Below are 19,833 nucleotides of genomic sequence, written 5' to 3' on the forward strand. Positions count from 1 at the left end.
GTATGGGGAAGGGTCCGGAGCTGGGATAGTGGCAGGTGGAGCTCGTTTCATCCCCCCCTCCCCTCTTCCTTGGGTATACAGGGGTAGGAAGGGGGCACCCCTGGGCAGGTATTAGTGATCATGAGTGTACATATGTCTACTGTTTTCAGAGGTCCCTCCCGACAGTCTGAACAAACCAATACTGTAGTCCAAAAGACTCTCAGTCCCCTGCCATTCAGATTACAGGACTTTTACTGTATATATTTTATTGTTCACACAATGCCTAAGAAAGGGCAAAAAATTTACTGGATGATAGATAATTGGCTACATTTTTAGTAAAAACACTGTATGACTCAGTAAAATGCAAAAGAATAAAACGGTGCATTAGTAATATGCAATAAAAATCGCTGAGGAAGAAGTGTTACAAAATCTCCAAAGCAATTTAGAATATGACTAAGAAACACAAAACTGTTCCACTTAGTATCATCAAATCCTCACCATTTTCTCCTTTATCAACTGGAACCTCTATATATTACACTAATTTGTTAATGTACCATATTCAGCAAGTAAAAGGATGTAGCCAAAAATTATACAGGTAAGACAGAGTTAGAGAAAGAACAGAGAAATTAGTTGGAGAAGAACAGGGAGGCTTTAGGAAGGGAAGAGGTTGTGTAGATCAGATATTCATTCTCAGATCTTTAGTGGAAAAGTTTCTAGAGAAGGGAAAGAAGTTGTATGCAGCTTTCATGGATTTGGAGAAAGCATATGACAGGGTGGATAGACTAGGATTGTGGAAAGTGTTAAGAATATATGGAATAGATGGGAAGTTGTTGAATGCTGTGAAGAGTATGTACGATGGTGCGAAGGCTACAGTGCGTGTGGATGGTGAACTAAGTGAATTTTTCTCTTTGAAAGTTGGGTTGAAACAGGGATGTGTCATGTCTCCATGGTTGTTCAATCTGTACATGGATGGGGTAATAAAAGAGGTACAAGGTAGGGTAGTGGATGTTGGAGTGGCCCTGGTGAGAGAGGATAGTGTTTGGAAACTCCCTGTACTGTTGTTTGCAGATGATACCGTGTTGTTGAGTGAAGACGAAGGGGAGCTGCAAGGCTTGGTGGATGAGTTTGAGAGAGAGTGTAAGAAACGGAATCTAAAGGTGAATGTAGGGAAGAGTAAAGTGATGGTCTTCGAGAGAGGTGAAGTCAGTGAATGTACAGCGAGGTTGGATGGTGAGGAATTGGAAAATGTGAGTACGTTTAAGTACTTGGGTAGTGTGATGAGTAAGGATGGAGGTTTGGAGGGTGAAGTGCTTGAAAGGGTACAGCAGGGAAGAAAGGTTGCTGGCTCTTTGAAAGCAGTGATAAGAAACAGGGAAGTGAGCATGGAAGTGAAAAAGTTACTACATGACAGTATTGTGATACCAACTCTAACGTACGGAAGTGAAGCTTGGACGTTGTTGGAAGGACACAAGTCAAGGGTGAGAGCTGTGGAAATGAGTTATTTAAGAGGAGCCTGTGGAGTCACATGGAGAGACAGGCTGACGAATGAGGATATAAAGGAGCGTTGTGGTGTTGATGTGGATGTGATAGGAAGCGTTATGAGGAACACACTGAGGTGGTTTGGCCATGTGGAGAGGATGGAGGGTCAAAGACTGACGAAGAGAGTGTATGTGAGTGAGGTGGAGGGGGAAAGAGGGAGGGGGAGGCCGAGGATGAGATGGAGAGATGGGGTGGAGAGGTATATGAGAGAGGGGGGTGTGAGTTGGGAGCAGGGGAGTGAAATGGCAGGGGACAGGGCGACTTGGAGGCGATTTGTGTGTGGCCACCCCAAACGGGATTGAGGCGTCTGGCAATAGATAGATAGATAGATAGACAATGTATTTCCCTGTCACTCACTCATGAGTATTTTCCCTTTAATGGGATAGTCCTCTGCTCTATGTAGGATGATCAGAGTTGTCCTTTGTGCTGCGTACTATTATAATGCATGAGCCCTGTTTCACTCCTACATTTCTTATATGCCTGGTAGTCTAGTAATGGTTAAGTGATTGAAAATGGATGGGGCCCAATAGGGTCTCTTTCCAAGAGGTGGTTGGGGTTCATTGTTCACCTCATGTTGCAAAAGGACAAGCAACTGCTCACTCTCACTTTAAATGTCTGGAATGAGTAGCCTACCCCTTGGTATCTAGGCTCCTGATGAGGCAATATTGGTTCAGATGACGAACAGCAGGAGAGGGAGATTGAGGGATGAGGTGGAGGAATAAATTAATAAATGAGATTGGTGTAAGTTGGAGGAAGCGTAGCCTAATGGCAAAGGACAGTGTGAAACAAAGGCAATTTATTCTTTGCCACCTCCTCCAAAATTAAGGTCTCTGGCCTTAGAGAGATTGTAAACTGTCTACAGTATGTGTGTAAGAAACGGAATCTAAAGGTGAATGTAGGAAAGAGTAAAGTGATGGTCTTTGAGAGAGGTGAAGTTAGTGAATGTACAGCGAGGTTGGATGGTGAGGAATTGGAAAATGTGAGTACGTTTAAGTACTTGGGTAGTGTGATGAGTAAGGATGGAGGTTTGGAGGGTGAAGTGCTTGAAAGGGTACAGCAGGGAAGAAAGGTTGCTGGTTCTTTGAAAGCAGTGATAAGAAACAGGGAAGTGAGCATGGAAGTGAAAAAGTTACTACATGACAGTATTGTGATACCAACTCTAACGTACAGAAGTGAAGCTTGGACGTTGTTGGAAGGACACAAGTCAAGAGTGAGAGCAGTGGAAATGAGTTATTTAAGAGGAGCCTGTGGAGTCACGTGGAGAGACAGGCTGACGAATGAGGATATAAAGGAGCGTTGTGGTATGGATGTGGATGTGATAGGAAGCATTATGAGGAACACACTGAGGTGGTTTGGCCATGTGGAGAGGATGGAGGGTGAAAGACTGACGAAGAGAGTGTATGTGAGTGAGGTGGAGGGGGGAAGAGGGAGGGGGAGGCCGAGGATGAGATGGAGGGATGGGGTGGAGAGGTATATGAGAGAGGGGGGTGTGAGTTGGGAGCAGGGCAGTGAAATGGCAGGGGACAGGGCGACTTGGAGGCGATTTGTTTGTGGCCACCCCAAACGGGATTGAGGCGTCTGGCAATAGATAGATAGATAGATAGATGTTCTCAAAAAGTTTCCGTGACTGCAAATGAGATGAGATAATTGTATGATCTTCCTATCACAAACTTAAATGGCTGTAGCATCCAGCAGCATGAAAAATAAATACTGAAATGTTCATCCAACTAATTCCCAGTTACAGTATGAAATCCTTGATTCTGATGAGAATAATCTATTCTCAAAAACTCTATACAGTCACACCTCAGTATGTGATGATGATACGTAGAGAAAATTCACTGTATAATGATTTATCATATACTGAGATGGATATAACATGGGTTCAATGGAGATACACTGGGGGTCATAGGGCACAACGTAAAAATAAAATAAATCAATAAAACTACCCATTTAGGCTTGCTCTCAGCACCCTGGCAGCACCAAACTTTCCAATGGAGGTAGCATCCTTTCTAGAGAATGAATTTTAAGTCACAAGTTTCAGTATTTTACACACAAAAAGTTACCACTCCACTTAGTATTGCAAACTGCATTATTTGTTGTGCACCTGGGTTGTTGTTTGGCGATACTATGGTGTTTCAATGGCCTTGCATGCACGAAATTAAATGAATGGGAGATGATCACAGCAAATATAAACACTGGGTGGCCATCTTGGCTCAAACTTCAGACTATTGGCTTGAGTGGGAGGCACTGTGTACACACAGGATTGTCTTACATGGCCACCACAATTATCGTATAAGTGAACTTTGCCACTGTTACTGCAAAACTGTGTATAACTTTTTGTTAATCGTTTTATAGATTTATCGCATACCAAACTGATGGACATCAAGGTGTGACGGCAGTTCATCTCTCTTTTCGACATTACATCAGAACCTAAAACTTAGGAATTAACTTCACTGACAAAGCCAACTTACTCTGCTAAATAGTGCTATAATATGATAAAGCAAACTAAATGTTTTAAATCTATTTACAGTGCTAGAGAGGAACTCTCCCTACAGTTGCTTCAGCATGACTGACCAGTTTTGCTGCCCAATTTCACAAGCATCACTGAACTCCCTTCCAATTCCTCACTAGGTTGGTGGACTGTTGGAGATGGGTAACTTTGGCCAGCAGTACACGGGTTCATCTCCAGATGACCCTGGGGTCACTACAACAATGATGATGATCCTGGAGCGACTACAACAATCATAACACTCTAGCTGATCAGTTAAGTGACATATAAACAGTATCAGTACTTTAGATCACGCCCACAGCAACCTACCTTTAGATTAATGAAAAGACGAAGGACAGAGCCATACAGCTTGATCTCTGAGGCCTTTGTGATGCGCAGGTCCACACTTATGCAGTCAGCAGCCATGGATGTGGGATCAAATTGTTCTGGGGTGATGTTCTGTTGATGCCAAAAATAAAGTTAGCTAAAAGTGGAGTGCAGAATTTAGATCAGGGACAGGGAAGGTAGGATATGAAGGGACACTTGGAGTGATGGATGAGAATGATGACCATGAGGCTTCAGAGAAGTTTCATCGCCCAATGTAGATGGAACTCAAGTGACTGACTGTTTGGTGTTGTTAGCTACAAAACTGCCGGCCAGATAGTGCCAAGGTTCATATCATGGTGTGGGCAGCTGGCACCACTTGCTTAAAGCGTCCATCTACACACTGTGAGTTGGTGGGCAAAATTAGGGCCTAGGGTACCACCTAGTTAACCACAATGATGCAGTGGCTTTTTATTCTAGGGCAGTCAATGAATAACCCATCACAGGTTCACAAGCCTACATCACAGATATAAGTACCATGACTAAGAACCAAACCATAAGTTATGGAGTCTACCCCCACTTTACCTTACCTTCTCATATGCAAGGTGGATAGGTAAACAGACCAACAGACATGGATAAATAGGGATACACAAATGGATGAGAATAACTACATAATAACACCTTAACCCCTACACCGCGGGCTTGTTTACCAATAACTTGCGTGTGCCGCGGGGTTATTTGGGCTCCGACAGACTCTCAAAAAATATTTGCCAAAAATCAGTTATTAGTCCTAGAATAATAAAATTATATATGCTTATGGCACATACCTTCAGCTTTCTCCTGGAATGATTGTTGAGCCTTCGTCCGTTACCGTAGGACTTGTGGAGACCTCTGAAGTAGGGTAACGAAGTCTCCACTTTACACTTCCCGACAATCCGTAATATGATTACCACAGCCAGATACAAACACTATAAACACTATTCTACAATTTTCAAGTAGTTTGGGATCCATACTCAAAAAAAAAACAATGTGAAAGCAATGGAAATTACGAGCGCGTCTGATCGTTGCACTGGCACTAGTTCGCTCATGGTAGTCTGTCATTTATTATTCATAAAACCCCTCACACTTTATATTTCTATTACTATATAACACTTATATATATCTACAGTCTTTATCCATAAGTTTCCTTCAGTAGTATTAGTTTATTGTCACTGTAGGGATTCAATTTCTTTCAGTAAAATACGTAGCATTCACTTTCTCGTCCTGTATACTGGCATTGAGAGTGAATGTCACTTTCATCTTCACTCTCATAACTCATAGCATTCAGACATGCTAGAGTGAAACTTTCACTTTCATTACTCCTAGGGTATATACTCGTATTCTTATAATACTACTCATTTACATTTCTATTTACGTTCTCTATTTTATTTACGTTATTTACATTTCTATTTTATTTACACTGTGTTGTGCACTGTCACTTGAAATAACTTATAAAACTATTTTCCATTGTTCACGTATATTTACATTCATTACTTTCACTTGCTGTTTACACATTATTTACACATTATTTACAATTCCACTTGCACTGTTTTACTCAATAGAAAGATCGTAGTCACTCTTTTATCAATTGTCAGCCCTTTACCTCTTTCCACACGAGGTTTAGTAGGGGGTAAAGGTCACAGAGCCATTTGCATGGGGGTGAAAAAAGGCCTTGAAGTCAGCAAGTTAAAACATACGTCCTCTCACTTTGGAAGATGAGAGTACACTGATAACGCAGGGGCAGCCTAGAGGCCTGCTTTAGGGGTTATTCAGAGTTACCAATATTACTTCTTGAAACAGCTAAGTCTAGCACTGATATGATTGGCAGGAAATCTAGACAATACATTATAAATTTGGAAGTTCCAGGTGAATGTAAATATTCTCCCTTCCCTCCTTACATGTATATTTATTACGAAAATAGATTAGAGGCCTACTTAGGAGATATATAATCAGAGCTACCAATGTTAAATCTTGAAACAGCTTTGTGTAGCACTGATATGATTGGCAGGAAATCTAGACAATACATTATAAATTAGGTAGTTCCAGGTGAATGTAAATATCACTTAGGCTTCTCCCTTCTCTCCTTACATGTATATTTATTACGAAAATAGATTATACGGCATATTTCAAGGGGAAAAAACAGCGAAAATTAGCGAACGAGTGCACGTGAGGTGTTGTCAGGTGATAATTAGCCAATTCCAGGTGTATGGCACTCTCACTTACCTGATTTCTTTCTTGTATATATTATTTGGTATAAGAATACGACATAGGGCTTATTTCAATGGATGAAATCAGTGAAAAATTCCAGGGAAGATTTACTTAGCGTAGCATGGCCGGGCAGGCGAGAGCATAGGGTAATGGAGGGGGGGTAGGGAGGGGAGTCAAGAACGGGGAGAAATGGCTAAATTGTCAACAATGGATGGGAGTACAGATGAGATTAGGAGTGCTGACTAGTGTTGGACATTGTCAGTACTGATAGATGATACAAGCCCCCACTTGAAAGCCCAGGTGAATTCAAAATAACACAGAATCACAAAAGCGACGCCCCGCGGTATGATCCCTTGCTCCCAAGCGTCACGAAAGTGACGCCCCGCGGTTAAGGGGTTAAGGCCTTCTTTACCGAAAATGTGTTTTGATGTATCCCCGTACATCGCCAGTAAACACCCGTGAGACACCGGAACCACTACAGTGGTACGCTGGTACACCCTCTAATGAATGACAGCTTATGGACCTTAGGGTAGCCCGGTAAGGCTGTTTCTAAGGACCTTGTGTTAGAAACAGCTCTGTGTTTTGACGACAAGACTGTGACGAAGTTCTGACATCATAAGATACGTCATGACTGAGTTCCAGTGGCACCAATGGCTTGCTCACTCATCTGTGATGTAACCTCTTTTAGACCAATTATTATTTTATTTATAATTTCTACTACAGATATCATACCATATTTTCTGCTGACATATGGAAAAATTTACACCCCTTGGCCTCCCTGAGAGAGTCAGTTACCATGCACTTGACCACGAGAGAGGGTGTACAGGATATTTTTCTCTCATGGCATCTCTGGCAAATTCCAATAGTGACGAGTTTATTCCTCATGAGGATACTTATTTAGATGTATCAGATGATGATGCAGCAGTGTCTGATGTGTCAGTAAATGACTGTGATCCTGAAAATGATAGCGAAGTTGATGTGAGTGAGGAAGGAGGAGGAAAATAGTAGCGAGCTTAGTGACGCTGCACTCTCAGCAACAAGTGGGCCAAGGTCGCCATCACCATCACGTGTGTCCACATACTTCATGCTTAGCTCACAAGGTAAATAAATAAGCCATCCATCTGTGCAGGACATTTTTTTCAAGCCAGTTTGTACAGTAGTTACCTGGGTAACAGTACTTTAGCATAAGATATGTAAACTTATACAGTAGTGCACCAACTTTCGCTACAGCAGGATTCGCGGAATCCACTTTCGCGGCATGCACCAAATATTCCCTAACTTCCACTTTTGCTTGAAAAAAATCGATTTTCGCGCACAAATTTTGGGTTTGGGACAATATTTTGAACGTTGAATTTCCTGCACCGCCCGCCCGCAACCCACTGCCATCTTGAATGATGTCATGTCAACACTGTCCACCCATTCCCGCCATTGTGTACGAGCGTGCTAGCTCCATTGTGTTGGATTCTCACGGTTCAATGGCCTCTACTATACCTGGTAGTGTGGGGAAAGGGCCTGGTGGTGTGGGGGGAGAGCCTGGTGGTGTGGGGGGAGGGCCGGGAGGCAGTGGTGGTGATAAAAAGTGGATACTTACCCCCCAACATCCATTAAACACCTCAACCTGGTCTCTGTGGTATGTTTCTCCTCATATAATGTGTACTGTACAGTTTTTATTGTTTGTATCTCACAATGCAATGTACAATAGTGATTTGATGTACTGTATTGCAAGTGAAAATGAAAATCTGATGTTACTTTAGGATAACCGGGAACCAATTAGCCTTTTTGCCATAAAGACAATGCCCCAACTTTCGCTAATTCCACTTTCACGCATTATTTTTGGACCCAATTAGGCGCGAAAATTGGTGCCCCACTGTACACCGTAATGATTTATTTAATAATATTTTTTTATTACCAACATCATGCTGGGTTTATGTGATCATCAGTAAACAAAAATAAAAAAGGGTGAATAGTTTCGACGTGGCAAAAAATATACACTATTCCTCACACTACGGGAGGGGGAGCTATCAGGTCGGTATGGGGGGTAAATGTAATGTTTACTTTTGGGGGAGGGGTCGGTAAAGAAGGGGTTAAGGCCTTCTGGAAAGATTAAATTAATTTTTTGCTATTATGTCCTCAGTATGCTGCACAAAAATTGCCTATCAAAGTGCTACCTATGAAACTTATTTGCCAACTTCCCCAAATTAACACTAACAACTGATGGAAAAATTGTGATATTTTGTAACACTGTACATCACAAATTCATAATGAGGACTGCCTGTATACTATGTTTAGTAAACAAGCTATGTTAGGTTTTAGGCATCCATACTTCATGAAGAACATGGTTGAGACGGCAAGCTTGCTAAAGTTCCTAGAAAGATGTGTGCCATCCCACTTCCCTGATATTAACACTTTGAAGGGGAGCTGCAAGGCTTGGTGACTGACTTTGGGAGAGTATGTAAGAAACAGAACCTAATGGTGAATGTAAGGAAGAGTAAAATTGTGCTCTTTGACAGAAATGAAGTCACTGAATGCACAGTGAGAGTGGATGGTGAGGACATGGAAAATATGAGTGTATAAGTATTTGGGTAGTGTGATGAGTAAGGATGTCAGTTTAGAGGATGAAATGCCTGAAACGGTACAACTGGGAAGAAAGTTGCTGGTTGAAAGCAGTGATGGGAAACAGGGAAATGAGCATGAATAAAATGAAGTTACTGCATGATGGTATGGTGATACCAACTCTAACATATGGAAGCAAAGCTTGGACCTTGTTGAAAGGACAAAAAGAGCATGAGCAGTGGAAATCAGTTATTTGAGAGGAGCATGTGGACTTACAAGGAGAGACAGACTAATAAATAAGGAAGTGAATGAGCATTATGCTGTGGATGTGGATGTGATAGAAAGCGTCAGAAGAAATACACTGAGGTGGTTTGGCCATGTGGAGAGGATGGAAAATGAGAGACTACCAAGGAAGTGTATATGAATGAGATTTTTTTTTTTTTTTTTTTTTTTTTTTTTTTTTTTAATGCGAGGAGGAAGGAACCAAAGGCCATGAGCCCACAATAGAGTTCCCTCCAAGAGAAAAACAAAATACAAGAGAGAGCCAAATTCAAGATCCATTCATTTAGAGATGCCTGGACACACTGCGTTTGAAAGACTGGAGATCATGGGCAGCAGGAAATAAAGACAGAGGGAGACAGTTCCAGAGTTGACCTGTTGCATAAATGAAGGACTAAGAGTAACAGTTAACTCTTGCATTAGAGAGTTGGACAGAAAAGGGATGAGAGTTTGCTGCTAGACGGGTGCTACACGCCTGTCATAGAGGTGGAGGAATGCAACCAGACAGTTCAGAGGAGCAGTGACCATTAAAGTAGCGACAGAAATGAGATAAAGATGCAACAGTGCGGCAAAAAGACAGAGGTTAAGGGAGTCAGTAAGAGGAGGAGAGTTAATGAGACAAAAAGCCTTTGACTCCACCCTATTGAGAAGAGCTGTATGTGGGGAGCCTCCCCACACATGAGAGTTGTACTCCACACAGGGGCGGATAAAACCCATGTACAGAACTCAACAATTGTGCAGGGGGGAGGGGAAAGGGAGGGGGAGACCACAGATGAGATGGAGGGATGGAGATGAGAGGTATATTAGAGAGGGGGTGTCAGTTGGGGGGTGGGGAGTGTAATGGCAGGGAGCAGGGTGACATGGAGGCAATTTGTTTGTGGCCACCCCTTACAGGATTAGGGCATCTGGTTGTAGACAGATAGATACAGTAAACAGATATTACCTATATTATTTCTGAAAGTGCATAATGTCAGTTTATGGCTTGTGGAACCTCATCACAGCAAGACAAGTATCACACCCAACACAATTTTTGTACAGCAAACTCCCGATTATCCACCTCAACACTACCCGGCATACGACATTATTCGGCATAACCAATGGCTGAATTAAAATAGTATCCAGCACAAAGCATAAAATCTCTGACACCGCCCAGCATGAAGGACCCTTTCTTCTGGCTAAAAGAACATTACTATCCTGCATGAGACAGCCATTGTCATCAAACATCCAGCCTCAATCACAAAAAAAGAAAATAAATTAAATACACAAAAAGAACAGAGTTATACTGTACATGTACTGTAATATGAAAGGCGTGGAGTGCTGAGGGAGGAAGGGTGGAAGGACTGACATTTGGTGGGCCTAGCAGCTCACGGGATGTTTGGTGGTGGCTAGGGAGGGAAGATGCAGTGGTTGGGAGTAGAAGAGTTTTGATTGGCTATGGCAGGGGAGGTATTTTCTAAAGCAGAGTATTCATTGGCTGGCAGAAGGAAGGAGGATGTTCTCTTACTCTCCATTGTATTTGTAAGCCACTATGGTGCCAATATTCAAACAAGCCTACACTTCACTCTATGTTTCTTCCAAAACATTACTGTATTATTATTAAACAGCAACATTGCGATTGGTTTGCCTCCAAAATCTGGCTGGCCTTCTAGTGCTGCTGTGGCTGCGTGCGTGCGTGTGTGCTTACACAAATCATAATTATCAGAAGATAAACTAAGCATACCTAGGGTAAGGTTGTACAGTATATTAGCAGATGAAGTAATGGAGGGCAAGGTGTGGACTGTGGACTGTGACACTCTGTAGTAGTGGTGGGAAAAACATTCGGGCCTTCACAGGACCTCATAACCACCTTGCTATGAATGTCGGAATTCCTGTCACAGTTGCTGTGTCCGTATGCGTCCAGTTGTGACTTTACTTAGTTTTGTTATCGATGTCATTCAGGTTAATCTCTAACAATTTAAAAGGCACATATTTATCATTAAAGATATTATTGCTTTAATTTGTATCTGTATAATCCAGTATCTTACAAAGAAATGTGGGCTTTGGTTGGAATACGAAGTCAATTTGGTGCACGTTCAAACATGAGAAAAACTGACCAATCACCGCCCGAGAGCATCGCGCAATGTTACCAATTCCACCTGTCCTCAGCTGGCAAAATCAGTGAATCAGACTCCCTAAAACTGAGTACAGTACAGAGTTTTGCTGATGACTGTGAGGGTTGTGCCTTGAGAGTTAATGTAGAAAAGAATAAAGTGATGTTTACTGAAAGAGAAGGTGACTCCCACTCACCTGCCCTAGGGTGGAAAAGGAGGTCCGGTTGATTATGAAAGATGATTATGATGATGAGCAAAATAATCATGCTACAAAGGAATCATTAACACAATATATAAAATCATTCAGACAACTGTTTCTTTCCAAGTGAAGTTTGTCCTTGCCACTACGAAACGAAAGTTTTGTTGTGTTCTGTGTGGCAGAGTCATCTGCTAGAATTTCGACAGAAGAAAGTACAGTATGCTGTACACAGTACAGTACTGTGAAGCATGTTTCATTTTATAATTTGTGTGTGTGTGTGTGTGTGTGTGTGTGTGTGTGTGTGTGTGTTTTGATTACTTATTTTGGGTGTTATTATACAGTATTCTCCAATAATGTCTACATCACCACCATTCTCATCACCACCACCACCATCAACATGAAAAGTGTTTCTGTGCATAAGAATAGTGTACTCTGCAGTATATACAGTATTTCAATAGTAGGAACATCTTTTAGCTGATTTTTGATGATTTATAATGTTTAAAATGTGTGTTATACAGTACATATACAGTACTGCTGGATGGTGCAATTAACAGTACATTACAGTATTTTATTATTAGGAATGTCTATTAGCTACTTTTTGATGTTTTAAAGTGTTTTGTAAGAGTTAGACAGTGGATAAGTGTTACAGGGTTTAGGGTTAGGGGCCCCTAGGGGGACTTTTGCATAACTTGGAATTTTGACAGTATACATAAGGCCTTTGTCTCTATTACACTGTATAATTGGGAGTTTACTGTACTTAATTTGGTGCTTTTTGGCCCTTTTTCACAACATGCTGACAAACTTTGAAAGAACCCACTAAGTAACACCTATTTCCTTTCCAAAAGCTTTCCAACAGCATATGCAGGAATGTTGTAGCTTTAACAATTTCCAAGATAAATTCCTGATAAATACGATTATATATGAGTGTGTTGTCCCAGATGATTGGCTGAAGAGTGTAATTGTAAATGTGTACAAGGGGGAGGGTGATGCCCTGGAAATAGGACATTATAGAGGCATAAAACTTTTGGACCAGATAATGAAGGTAATGGAGAGAGTTCTAGATGGTATGATTAGAGAGAGAGAGTGAATACTGATGAGATGCAGTTTGGGTTTATGCCAGGCAAAGGGACCACTAATGCCATGTTCATTGTTCAACACCTTCAGGAAAAATATATAGGAAAGAAGAGGGAACTGTACTTTTTGTTGATCTTGAGAAGGCCTTGACAACGTCCCTAGAGAGGTGGTGAAATGAGCATTGAGAAAGCTTGGGATCGAGGAGTGGCTGGTTAGGGCGGTTAGGGCGGTTAGGGCCACGTATGTGGGTGCTCGCAACCAGGTAAGAGTGAATGGAGATTTAAGTGATGAGTTTTCCATGAATGTTGGTGTGCACCCGGGGTCAGTTTTGAGCCGCTAATTGTTTATCATGGTCCTTGATGCCTTCTTACATGACTTTGGAGATGGACTCCCATGGAAGATGTTGTATGCTGATGATCTGGTGTTGACTGCAGAGAATGAGAGGAAGGTGGGGTAAGATTCAGGATGTTGAGATGGTATGGGGCACGAGGGCTTAACAGTAAATGAAGATATAAGAAAAGTGATGTATCTACAGCTGGTGGCAATACTGTCAAAGAAGAGAGAGAGTGGCCATGAGTGATTTGCCACAAGCGCATGGGAAGTAATTCCATCTTGTGCAGTGTCTGTAATTATTGGAATCATAAGAGATGTGGTGGTATTAGAGGTAGACTGGGAGATAATGCTGATTTCATGTGTGCGGTGTGTTGGAGAGAGCAGGTGGAGATTGTCAGGCATGAGAGGATTGAACTTGCTGGTGAGTCTCTTGAGTGTGTAGAAGAGTTTTGTTATTTGGGAGATACGCTATGTGCTGGAGGTGGGATAAGAGCTAGCTGTGTGGCTAGAGCGAGGAGTGGCTGCAAGAAGTTCAGGGAGCTGTTGCCTATCCTGACACTGAGAGGGCTCTCCCTCTGTGCTAAGGGATCTTTGTATGCGGCATGTGTTAGGAGTGTAATGCTGTATGGTAATGAGACCCGGGCAGTAAATGAAGAGGATATTCGCGGGCTCAAGCATACAGAAATGACAATGATTAGGTGGATGTGCAGTACGTCCCTGAGTGTGAGACCTGGGGAGGTGAAGTGTTGAGGGGTAGAATGGGACTGGCATGTGATCAGGAGAGGTAGACTGAGATGGTTTGGGCATGTGGAGAGGATGGGGGATGATATATTGAAGCAGAAAGCGAGAAGTGTTAATGTTAGGGGTAGGGTTGCGAGAGGCAGACCGAAAAAGACCTGGGACGAGGTCACTGAGTGTGACCTCAGGGATAAGGACAAACTAGGGAAGCCAGAGATCGAGTTGCATGGAGAACTGCCATTGGTGACCAAGGCCGATGCATGCAAGCATGTTGGAGCCTTCACAAACAAAACAAAGCGAAACGAAGATAACTCAGTTTTGGTGCTTTTTGGCTTTTCCAAGAATGCAGTGGCAAATCTGAGAAAAGTCATGTAACTGGAACCTATTGCTTTTCCATAAGACTTCTTACAATGTGCATAGATCCACAAATCTAAACAGTTTCCAAGTTGGCATGGTCTTGGCACTCAAATCTGTGCTTTTCAGGAATTTTGTTTTCATCAACATGGTGGCAAAATATGAGAAACAATAATAGAGTGTTGTAATATATATTATTTTTCCATAAAATGTTAACATTAGTCTGACCTTCATAATCTCCATAGGCGACTTCTTCCTGTGTGGTGCCCTGATCGGTGACAGTAGCAGTTCTTCCTTCTCTGGGGTGGACACATTGGCCTGGGGTAGTGGTCCAAGGGGTGGCACAGGGTGGTACATGTAGTTGATGCTCAGTTCCAGCTCTGGGACATGCCAGCAGTCCACCCACCCACAGCTGGGGTATATCATCATCATCATCATCATTACCATCACCATTCATTCCTATCATCATCATCCCAAATATCTTTTTCCTACCTATGGAAAGGGTGAAGTAGGGTCCAAATACCAAGGGAAGAGAGAATTGGGACAGAGGGAGAACTTATCAACAATATGCCCCATTAAATGGCACACACATTTATTGATCATTATTAAATCACCAGATACCATTTACTAATTCCAATCACTGTCATTATTACCATAACTTTACTAAAGTGATCCCTTACTTAATGCACACTTGACTATAATGGTTTTAAGTAACAATGCAAGATGAAAATCAACACTTACAACATTACAGAGCATTTTTTGGCTCAGAAACATCATCATCATGCACCTGAGCTGGTTTTCGGCTGACAATGGCAATGCAGTGTCTGTAGTGTCTGATGGCTTTGAGGGATTCAAAGATGAGCTCTGACTCGAGAAGGTAATCTCAGGTGGCAGTGACCACCAACTCTCCACTCCCTAGCCCTGGAACCCCTTACTTCAAGCCTATCTCAGGTCTCTTTATGATACGTGTTCTTCCTTACTGTGCCCCTCTCATCACTTTTTATTAACCTAACCATGTCTATGTGAGTTTCTGATACTTATAGCTATGCATGCATTCAGTGGGTCTAAACTGCCACTCAAAAGAAAATCTGGGGCTGCACTGAGGATGCCAATTAGGATCAATCCCATAGGTTCTGCGCTTTTGTTATCACATAATTCCATTATCACATGTCATATTCAGTAACAATCATGTGCGATAACCAAGATATCACCGTATACTATTATTACCAACTATTATGAAAACATTAAATGCTATCACTTTCCCTCATCAGTATTATTATCAACCACCATTATACAATATCACAAGCTCATAAACCCATCTCTGACTACACCCCATACGTGCCAACCCCCCAACCACATATTTTCACCCACTGTATCTTATCATTTACAAAGCCTCCGACATGCTTGTACGTGTCGGCCTTGGTCGCCTAGTGGCAGCTCTCCATGCTGTTTTATCTCTGATATCCTTCCCACTCAGTCCCTTATCTCTGAGGTAACACTCTATGACCTTTTCCTAGGTCTTTTTTGGTAATACTCTCCCTACCCTACCCCTGACTTTCACACCTCTCATTCTCTGCACCCAACTGTCATCCTTAATCCTCTCAACATGCCCAAACCATCTCAATCTACTCCTCAGCACTATCTATCTATTTATCTATTGCCACATGCCATAATCCTGTTAGGGGTGGTCATTTGACTTTAAGTTATTTGTTTTACAGGGAGGGGCACTAACCCGCCACCAACCAACTTGCTGACACGTAGGGAGCACGTATGGTTTGGTTATATGGTTACCATCCAGCATTGTAAATGGTTTCTTGGCTTACAGGAAACCATTTGGTTTGTCACTCAATGTAAAGCCACCTGTAAAGGAAAGAAAAGCAATATGAAGTGACAGGGAAGATGGGAGAAATAGGAAGAGAGGAGGGCAATACCAATATATTCGGGTCCCATCCTTCCTCTCAACTCTTCACTTGTAATCCTAGCCTGCCCAGACCTCGCATTCAGGCCTTGCATTCGAGGATGCACTACACATCCATCCAATCATTGTCATGTCTGTATGTTTGAGCCTGTGAATATCGCTTCCTTTACCATCTAGGTCTCACTACTAGGCAGCATTATTCTCTTAACATGCTACATACAAAGACCTATGTTTTTCTCATAAACCTGTTTTTTCCCCTTGGACCTACATTTGTTTATGGAGATATTTTCCACTGAGATTTAGTTTCCCCATGGACCTATTTGCCTCACACATCTTTTTAAGTCCTTTGGTCTATTTCCACTCGTTTTCATTATCATATTTGAAGGTTCCAACATGCTTGCATGCATCAGCCTGGTTACCTAATGGCAGCTCTCCATGCTGCTCAATCTCTGGCAGCTTCCCTATTTAGTTCCTTAACCCTGAGGTCATTCGCAATGACCTTGTCCCAGGTCTTTCTCGATCTACCCCTCACTACCATACCCCCATCATTAACACTTCTCACTCCCTGCACACCCAATTGCCGTCCCCCATCCTCTCCACACGTCCAAACCAACTCAATCTAACTCTCCTCATCACAACACCAATACACTCCAGTCCCATACTATCTCTTCCATCATAGACCTAGCCCCCCCAGGCCTTGCACTCATGGACGCACTGCATATTCACCTAATCACTGCCATTTCTGTACGTTTGAGCCTGCAAATACCCTCTTCCATTACTGCCTGGGTCTCACTGTGGAGTACAACTCCCATGTGTGGGGAGGCTCCCCACATACAGCTCTTCTCAATAGGGTGGAGTCAAAGGCTTTTCGTCTCATTAACTCTCCTCCTCTTACTGACTCCCTTCAACCTCTGTCTCTTCGCCGCACTGTTGCATCTTTATCTCTTTTCTATCGCTAGTTTAATGGTCACTGCTCCTCTGAACTGTCTGTTTGCATTCCTCCACCTCTTCGACGGGCGCGTAGCAACCGTCTGGCAGCAAACTCTCATCCCTTTTCTGTCCAACTCTCTAATGCAAGAGTTAACCGTTACTCCCAGTCTTTCATTTATGCAACAGGTCAACTCTGGAACTGTCTCCCTCTGTCTGTATTTCCTGCTGCCTATGATCTCCAGTCTTTCAAACACAGTGTGTCCAGGCATCTCAAAATGATCGGATCTTGAATTTGGCTCTCTGTTGTATTTTGTTTTTCTCTTGGAGGGAACTGTTACTGCGGGCTCATGGCCTTTGGTTCCTTCTTCCTCACATAAAAAAAAAATATATATATATATATATATGAAGATCTCTTAGCACAAAGGGAAAACCCTCTCAATGTGAGGAGAGGCAACATCCCCCTGAACTTCTCCCATCCACCCCTCACTCTGCCCCACCTCCAGCACATAACATGTCTCTCAAAGGACAAAACTCTTCCACACACTCAAGAGACTCGCCAGCAAGTTCATTCCTTTCACGCCTGACAATTTCCACCTGCTATCCCCGACACACCACACACATGAAATCTGCATTATCTCCCAGTTTACCTCTAGTACCACTACATCTTTAATGCACCCAACAATCACAACACAGCACAAGATGGAATTACTTCCCACGCCCTTGTGACAAATCGTGCACAGCTACTGTCCCTCTTCTCTGACAGTACCGCTCTCCCTCAAGGAGATATTTTCCATAAAAACCTGTTTTTCTCTCCACAAACCTATTCTTTGCATGGACCAATTTTCCCCCATGTATCTATTTGCACCTGGTGGTTTAGTGGGTAATTACAGCACTCCAATTGGATTGACCCTGGGCAGGTTTATATCCAAGGGAAGGTTGGGGTTTACTGCTCACATAATATCACTCAGGGATGAGTGAAGCTGGTCAATCTCATCTTAATTGTTGGGACCAACTTACCTGGCCCCGGGCTCCTACACTCATGGGGCAACACAGGACTGGATGATGAATGAATGAAAATGGATCTATTTTCCCCATGGACCTGTTGCCACCAAGTACCTGTTTTCCAAATCAGCCTATTTTCCCCATCAACCTGTTTTCCCCATCAAACTATTTTCCCCATCAACCTATAATTCTTCCATGGATCTATTTTCCTTCACAGACCTGTTCTCTCCCTGACCTATTTTCCCCATGGATCTATTTTCACCCATGAATTTTTTTTTCTTTTTTGCTATGGGGCAACACCAATTTTGCTTGTACAGTAGAGGTACTCACAGACCACAGATTCAACATCATCCTCATCATTTTTATCTATGTGTCCAGAGCAGATATTTCTAGGAGGGGTGGCTACAAAATAAATTGCCTCCATGTTATCCTCTCTTCTGTCACCAGGGTGCCCTACTCCGGCTCATGCCAACCATTATCAGCATTACTATTATTATCATCATTTCTTATCACTATCAATCATCATCTATTTATCTATTGCCAAATGCTTTAATCCTGTAAGGGATGGCCACAAACAAATTGCCTCCATGTTGCCTGGTCCCATGCCACTTCATTGCTCTGCTCCCAGATCACACCCCTCTCTCTCATATACCTCTCCACTCCATCCCTCCACCTCATCCTTGGCATCCCCCTCCCTCTCTCCCCCTTTACCTAACTCTCATACACTCTCCTCATTAGTCTCTCGCTCCTCATCCTCTCCACATGGCCAAATCACCTCCATGTATTTCTCCTAACACTTTCTATCACATCCACATCCACACCACAATGCTCCTACACTTCCTCATTTGTCAGTCTGTCTCTCCATGTAACTCCACAAGCTCTCCTCAAATAATTCATTTCCCTTGCTCTCACTCTCGACTTGTGTCCTTCCAAAAAGGTCCAAGCTTCACTTCCATACATTAGAGTTGATATCACAATACTGTCATGAATCATTAACCATCAACTTTAGGAAATTATAAAATACCATCATCATCATCATCATCATCCGGACCTCCTTTCCCACCCAGATTATCATCTATTATAATCATCATTAATATCAATATCCATCATTCAATAAATGATGGACATTTACTCGGCAGTAGAGGTGCCTATTATATTGGTAACACCATGTGAAGGTATCCATCTCAAGCACCACTCATTCACTCCTCACAAACATGACAGGACTCATTATAACTCGGTCTGTACCTACCTCAGTTTGCAGAACTTCCTCCACTTGTCCGGTGAGAAGGCCAACTTGGGGCGTTCCTCCTTGTGAATAAGACGGGCATTGCGGTCAAGAGAAGTGATGATGTTGCCTGAGGTGTTGGAGGGTGGCAGGTACAGACTCAGATCCACATTCTCACCCTAAACACAAATAATCATTTTACCATCATCATCCTAACCCAATTCCCTGTTATCACCTTAACCACAATCCTTCTCTGCATCAGTATCAACACAAAATACTTACAGCAACAAATAACCTAGTACGCCTGAAGGTGATGCAGCCCCTCAAACTATAATACAGGTATATCCATCCATCCATCATCCAATCCTACATTGCCCCATGAGGTGCATAGGAGCCCGGGGCTAAGCAGTTGGTCCTGACATTTAAGATGAGAGTGACCAGCCTCACTCATCCCTGAGTGGCATTACATGAGCAATCAACTCTAACCACCTCTTGGATATAAACCTTCACCGGCGCAATCCGACTGGAGCGCAATAATTATCCACTAACCACCAGGCGCCA

The 19,833-nt window shown here is 42.6% G+C and overlaps 1 protein-coding gene across 1 annotated transcript in view; it reads right to left on the reverse strand.

The window, feature by feature from the left end:
• The window catches only part of tweek (transmembrane protein KIAA1109 homolog tweek), an 839,779-nt gene that overhangs the window by 770,995 nt on the left and 48,951 nt on the right, over nt 1-19,833 (reverse strand). Inside the window, 3 exon segments of the mRNA XM_080283669.1 lie at nt 4,337-4,465; nt 14,426-14,609; nt 19,297-19,451. Of these exon segments, the coding sequence (XP_080139795.1) occupies nt 4,337-4,465; nt 14,426-14,609; nt 19,297-19,451 (468 nt within the window).

The sequence above is a fragment of the Coenobita brevimanus genome, chromosome 98 (genome assembly GCF_032717465.1).
Source record: "Coenobita brevimanus isolate Jiangsu-jjx chromosome 98, ASM3271746v2, whole genome shotgun sequence".
NCBI classification, from domain to species: domain Eukaryota; kingdom Metazoa; phylum Arthropoda; class Malacostraca; order Decapoda; family Coenobitidae; genus Coenobita; species Coenobita brevimanus.